Source organism: Oncorhynchus keta, chromosome 1 (assembly GCF_023373465.1).
Source record: "Oncorhynchus keta strain PuntledgeMale-10-30-2019 chromosome 1, Oket_V2, whole genome shotgun sequence".
NCBI classification, from domain to species: Eukaryota; Metazoa; Chordata; class Actinopteri; order Salmoniformes; family Salmonidae; genus Oncorhynchus; species Oncorhynchus keta.
The window spans coordinates 10,635,673-10,642,530 of record NC_068421.1 but is presented as its reverse complement, the minus strand read 5'-3'; the positions used below and the strand labels follow the sequence as shown (position 1 = coordinate 10,642,530).

The 6,858-nt window shown below is 43.1% G+C and overlaps 1 protein-coding gene across 1 annotated transcript; it reads right to left on the bottom strand.

The window, feature by feature from the left end:
* Positions 1-1,375: 1,375 nt before the first annotated feature.
* LOC118388355 (extracellular calcium-sensing receptor) lies at positions 1,376-5,425 on the bottom strand. Its single transcript, XM_035777375.1, has 5 exons — positions 5,165-5,425; positions 4,113-4,937; positions 3,792-4,016; positions 3,504-3,627; positions 1,376-2,687 (listed from the first exon to the last, which is right to left on the bottom strand). The coding sequence occupies exons 1-5, from the start codon at positions 5,414-5,416 to the stop codon at positions 1,801-1,803; spliced, it is 2,313 nt and encodes a 770-aa protein (XP_035633268.1). The 5' UTR covers positions 5,417-5,425; the 3' UTR covers positions 1,376-1,800.
* Between the last annotated feature and the right edge of the window lie 1,433 nt (positions 5,426-6,858).

The following is a 6,858-nucleotide window of genomic DNA, read 5'->3' as shown; positions in this document are numbered from 1 at the left end:
ATCATGGCTGGGTGTGGCCTGATATCTTTGGTTGATTCTCTTATATAAAATAGCATTAAAAAACAAATGGACAGCGTACGATTATAGATCCCATTTGGCTACGTCAGAGGAAAGCCCATAAAATTGTCAGAGATTCCAGTCACCAAAGTCATAGACTGTTTTCTCTGCTACCAGACTCTGCTACCAGACCCACGATGCGTTCGGAAGTCAATGATCAGAATACTATGATCAGAATACTAAAGCTGCATGAACTGTCAAGCCTAGACAAACTTGAATCCAATTAATGAATCAGTTGATTGCAAAGGATGGCACATTGCTATGCAGTGATTCCTTATCAGTATGTATAATCAATATACACTACATGACCAAAAGTATGTGGACACCTGCTTGTCGAAACATCTCGTTCCAAAATCATTGGCTTTAATATGGAGTTGGTCTCCACTTTGCTTATGTAACAGCCTCCACTCTTCTAGGAAGGCTTTCCACTAGATGTTGGAACATTGCTGCAGGGACTCGCTTCCATTCAGCCACAAGAGCCTTACACAAACCCAAACTGAAGACCATTAGTGTTGGGCGATTAGACCTGGCTTGCAGTCAGCGTTCCAGTTCATCCCAAAGGTGTTCGATGGGGTTGAGGTCAGGACTCTATGTAGGCCAGTCAAGTTCTTCCTCACCATATCTCGACAAACCATTTCTGTATGGACCTCGCTTTTTGTCATGCTGAAACAGGAAAAGGATTTCCCCAAACTGTTACCACAAAGTTGGAAGCACAGAATCATCAGACGGTGAAGCGTGATTCATCACTCCAGAGAACACGTTTCCACTGCTCCAGAGTCCAATGGCAGAGAGCTTTACACCACTCCAGCCGACACTTGGCATTGTGCATGGTGATCTTAGGTTTGTGTGCGGCTGCTCGGCCATGGAAACCCATTTCACGAAGCTTTCGACAAAAGCTATCGTGCTGACATTACTTCAAGAGGCAGTGTGGAACTCAGAACTAGGTAGTGAGATGTTTAAGCGCTTAAGCTTGTGTGACCTATCACTTTGCGGCTGAGCCGTTGTTGCTCCTAGAATTCTCCACTTCAATAACATCACTTACAGTTGACCAGGGCATCTCTAGCAGTGCATATGCATGACAAACTGACTTGTTGGAATGGTGTCATCCTATGATGGTGCCACATTGAAAGTCACTGTGCTCTTCAGTAAGGCCATTCTACTGCCAATGTTTGTCTATGGAGATTGCATGACCGTGTGCTCTATTTTATACACTTGTCACCAATGGGTGTGGCTGAAATATATCTGAATCCACTAATTTGAAGGGGTGTCTACATACTTTTGTATATATAGTTTATTTTATTAGTAATAACGTTTTTAATACATTCTCCACTGAGTTATGAGCAATATTGACCATGTACCATATGCTAAATATTTATCGAAGGTTAGGAAGAAGTTATTCTGAAATAAAACAGGACAATCTTCATGAGATTTTATGATGAGTTACTGTATGTATAAACATTTGACTTATCTGCACAGATCTTGGTAAAACAAGTATATACTGTAATTAAACAAGCAGTACACAGAAGGCTGAGTAGTACTTTCCCTTTGCTCAGCAGCAGCAGGGGGAATTAAAAATGATACAGTATTTGACAAGTAGTGTAGTACAGAAAATACCTATTTTTCAAACGTGAATATTTAGCACTCAGCAATCTGCAAAGATATTTCTTTAAAGTGCTAGCTACACGAAAGAAAAGCTAATTTAATAATCAAGTGATACATATTTTAATAGCCACAGTGTTTGTTTCAATTCCTCCCCATGACATGTTTCTTGGTATTTTTCTCTGGTTTTATAAAAAGTATATAAAATTTTGGAGCAAAAATACAAATCAATAATACAAAGGCAGAAGACAGAATAGCAAAGATCTCCACAGCTACAGTGAACTTCCCAGGAGAGCTGACATAAGCTGGGATAAAGGTGATCCAGACTGCACAGAATATGAGCATGCTGAAGGTGATGAATTTGGCCTCGTTGAAGTTATCCGGCAGCTTCCGAGCCAGAAAAGCCAGAACCAAGCATATCCCTGCAAGAATACCTATATATCCCAACACTGCATAGAATGCAGTCTCGGAACCAGTATTACATTCTAGAACTATCTTCCTATGACTATATCTGAAGTCCCTGTAAGGTGGGTTCAGGTTTAGCCAGAGCACACAGATAAATATCTGAACCACGGTGCAGGAGCACACGATGATCCTCTGCTGGGAGGGCCCAAACTTCCCTGCCACGCTGTTGCCAGGCAGGGTAGCCCTGAAGGCTGTTACCACCACGATAGTCTTGCCCAGCATGCAGGATATGCAGAGGGCAAAGGTCACCCCGAAGGCGGTATGGCGCAGCATGCAGGTCCAGGCGGTGGGCCTGCCGATGAAGGTGAGGGGACAGAGGAAGCACAGGAAGAGAGAGAACAGCAGTAGAGAGCTCAGCTCAGAGTTACTGGCCTTGACCACTGGTGTGTCCTTATAGTGGATGAACACCAGCATGGTGGCAAACGACAGGCAGGCCCCAAGCAGGGACACCATAGTAAGAGCGATTCCCATTGGTTCGTGGTAAGACAGGAACTCTACTGTTTTCAGGATGCATTGGTCCCTCCCGTCAGTGGACCAGTACTCCTGTGGACAGGGGCTACAGTCCGCTGCTCCTGAATAACTCACACACAACACCAGCTTATAGTTCATTAACAGCACGAATTAGTTTTCATTTTGACTGTTGATAACTGTTGATATTGCAGTGTGTTGACTGTAAACCTACCTGTTGATAGTGCCGTGTGTTGACTGTAAACCTACCTGTTGATATTGCAGTGTATTGACTGTAAACCTACCTGTTGATAGGGCCGTGTGTTGACTGTAAACCTACCTGTTGATATTGCAGTGTATTGACTGTAAACCTACCTGTTGATAGTGCCGTGTGTTGACTGTAAACCTACCTGTTGATAGTGCCGTGTGTTGACTGTAAACCTACCTGTTGATATTGCAGTGTATTGACTGTAAACCTACCTGTTGATAGTGCCGTGTGTTGACTGTAAACCTACCTGTTGATAGTGCCGTGTGTTGACTGTAAACCTACCTGTTGATAGGGCCGTGTGTTGACTGTAAACCTACCTGTTGATATTGCAGTGTATTGACTGTAAACCTACCTGTTGATAGTGCCGTGTGTTGACTGTAAACCTACCTGTTGATAGTGCCGTGTGTTGACTGTAAACCTACCTGTTGATAGTGCCGTGTGTTGACTGTAAACCTACCTGTTGATAGTGCCGTGTGTTGACTGTAAACCTACCTGTTGATAGTGCCGTGTGTTGACTGTAAACCTACCTGTTGATATTGCAGTGTGTTGACTGTAAACCTACCTGTTGATATTGCAGTGTATTGACTGTAAACCTACCTGTTGATATTGCAGTGTATTGACTGTAAACCTACCTGTTGATAGTGCCGTGTGTTGACTGCTGGCTTACCCGTTGCATTGGCTATTGTCCCATCAGCACAGGGGATGCAATCAAAACAGCAGACGGATTTTCCTTTGATTTGGGCTTTTCTGGTTCCAACAGGGCAGATTTGAGAGCACACTGCTACAGGAATCTAATGAGGAAAGTAAATATGTATAGTAGTGGTATTATATTATATTGTTATTTGTAGTAGTAGTATACATGTTCTCAATTTTCCATTCAAATACTGTCAATAAATAAATTATTGTAATTAATCTTTCTACCCTAAATATTCTGTCAAAGGTGTGTTGCTATAGCTACCAGTTTCCCTGTCCTCCAGACTATGCTATCTTCCTGGATGCTGAGCTCGTAGGCCTGGTTAGCAGCTAAGCCAAACTGGCCCACAGTCACATGCTGCACCTGCCCTGCCCTCAGCTGCCAGTTGATGACGTCATACGATGCAGGGGGGTCTCCATTTTCGTCAAAGAACACAGCCTCACCGAATTGATTTATGAAATGCACAGTCTTCAGTTGATCACTGACCTATCGATTAGAAGAAGGAGAAAGATGAATGTTTTTGTATGAATAGTAGTAGGACAAGAAAAAAGCCAATGCTTTTCATCCCCCTCCTCAGCTCACCTCATTAGGCTGTATCTGTGATAGATTTACACATGGTCTCATAGTGCCTTCCCTTTCTTTTTTGCAAAATATTAAGTGATGAAGGGCGTGTGCAACAGCATACACTGCTTTATACACATTATAAGACACTCTCAGCTGTGTGACATTGAAGAACAGATCCTGTGAGTCCACAAGTGTCTCTGCTCCAGTACACGTCTTACTGCTCCTCTCAGAGACTGAGGGCTCACCGGCTGAGAGAGGCCGACAACCCACCATCTTCTCCCAGAAATCACTCACAAAGGCAGCCTTTCGATCTGTGTACGGACTGATGCCCATGAGAAAGTGTCGTAGCTTTGGGATGGCCATCTTCCGCACCACAAATCCTATGGCACCGCCGAAAGAGCTGTATATTTCAGGGGTGGAGGGCCGGGCTGCTGTGATCCAAGCCTCGCTGGCGATCCACTGAATGTGCGTTATGTTCTGCCTCACCACCTCCCTCATCAGAGGGTAAAGGTCACCCTCAGGAACAAATGACAGGATGACTTGGACTGTTGATTGTTTGATCATGTCCACCACATCAAGGATTTTACTGCTTGGGTAGGTTCGTAAAACTGTCCCAACGAACGCAATGCAAACCCCAAGTTTTTTAACCTCTTCAGTGAAGGCTTGGACCCCATTCCGGCCATAGTCATTATCGGACTGTATCGCCCCAATCCAAGTCCAGCCAAAGTGCTTGACCAGGGCTGCTAAAGCCTTTGCCTGATGGTAGTCGCTGGGGATGGTGCGGAAGAATGTGGGGTATTTACCTTTATCACTCAGACATGCACATGTAGAGAAGTAACTGACCTGATAAAATGCAACAAAAATAAAAAATAATAATAGGACGAAGAAGAAAGTCAATGAAACGCTTTCTATCTTTACTCTAAGTATTATTTTTGATTTAAAAGCTTTACAATTATGCAAACACATCACACACCTGACATGCAAACATTACAGGATATCAAGTGCATCGGTATTGTACACCTTTTCAATATAGCTAGACACCCGTCATAAATGAAGCATGTGGCTCTTACCATTGGCACTCTGAATGGTCCCAGTGTTCCAGCCACAGCCAGGGACTGAGAGGAGCCTGATTCAGCTATTAGGGCAGATATAGTAGGTAGGCATGGGGCAGTGGGCTCGATCTCCTCTCGACTGCTAACCAACGTCAGAGCAGCCCGTAACGTATTGGTGGGAGATGCACACGAGTCAAGGATCCTGTAGCCTAGGGAGACGTTGGGTAGTAGACTACTGTCTTTGTTTATTTCATCAATCGCAAACATCATCACTTGGGTCCAGCGGAAGGCCCGCAAGTCAAATCTGTCAGAGCAGGTTTTCAGGAGAAGAAAATGGTAAAAAAAGAGTTAATAATCAGAATGAACAGACATACACACAACTGTTATCTCATGGTACAGAAGGGTGACACACTTACCCAGCACACTTCACTTTATCAGGCTCCTTCACAAAAGAGGCACTGCTGTCCTCTTGTTTGTTGAATACAGGGAAAATGCCCCCTATCATGACATCCCCTGCTTTGAACAAACTAGGCATGTCAAACCGGCCCAATAGTTCACAGGCAAACACTGTGTGGATGCAAAGCAATGGCAATGAGCCGAGTATGACCCTCTCTAGTCCACACATGATCGCTCAGCATCTTGTGACCGGGTTCCGTTCTATGTCTGGGCTTTATATACACCTCTGTTCCTGTTGGGGATGTGTGTGTGTGTGTGTGTGTTGGGCATGTGTGTGTGTGTGTGTGTGTGTGTGTTTGTGTGTGTGTGTTGGGGACAGGCAGGAGGTGTGCCGAAAAGAAAATGTCCTTAGTGATGCTTCTCCCAGAGGGTTCAGCACTGGCATTCTTGGATTGGCACCACTTGGCAAAAATCGTGGGTACAACAATATGATATACACATGGCTTAAAAGGGACTATAGAACTATAGAGAATAAAAAAACTATCTATTTCTATTGTAGAGGGGGACTAGAACCTTCAAAAAACACGGAATTCTCAATAAAAACATTTTAACGGCTTTCTGGACCAAAAAACATGGTAGTAACACTTTACAGTAAGGATCTTTAAATAGCTACCACACATTTACAGTAAGGATATTTAAATAGTTACCACACATTTACAGTAAGGATCTTTAAATAGCTACCACACATTTACAGTCAGGATCTTTAAATAGCTACCACACATATAAGCTAACTTTACTGGATTTGACTTGGAAAATTTATCTGAAGTTTATTTTAAGAAAAGCGAAGAATAGATTACAGTTTGTCCTGGCGAGGAACCATCTACCATCTATTAGAAAGGGAACGAGGCATCATGGCCGTGTTTGTAATATATAGCAGTACCGGTGTGGCCAGAAGAGGGCGCCACATGCCTGTTTCTAATGTGAGGTTGCTTCAAATCCTCTTAATAAGACAAATATATTACTAATATCATCAATATCAATACATCATAGGACGTTTTTGTGCTCATTCACTAGTTCTTACATGATTAAGTAGAATCCTGTTGAGTAAGTATACTAAAGGGTTACATTTTGACAATGTGGCCCTTTATGTTTATAGCACCACAGTATCTCTACTTGCACATTCATCTTCTGCACATCTATCACTCCAGTGTTTAATTGCTACATTGTAATTACTTCCCCACTACGACCTATTTATTGCCTTACCTGCCTAATCTTACCTCATTTGCACACACTGTATATAGATTTTTTCTATTCTG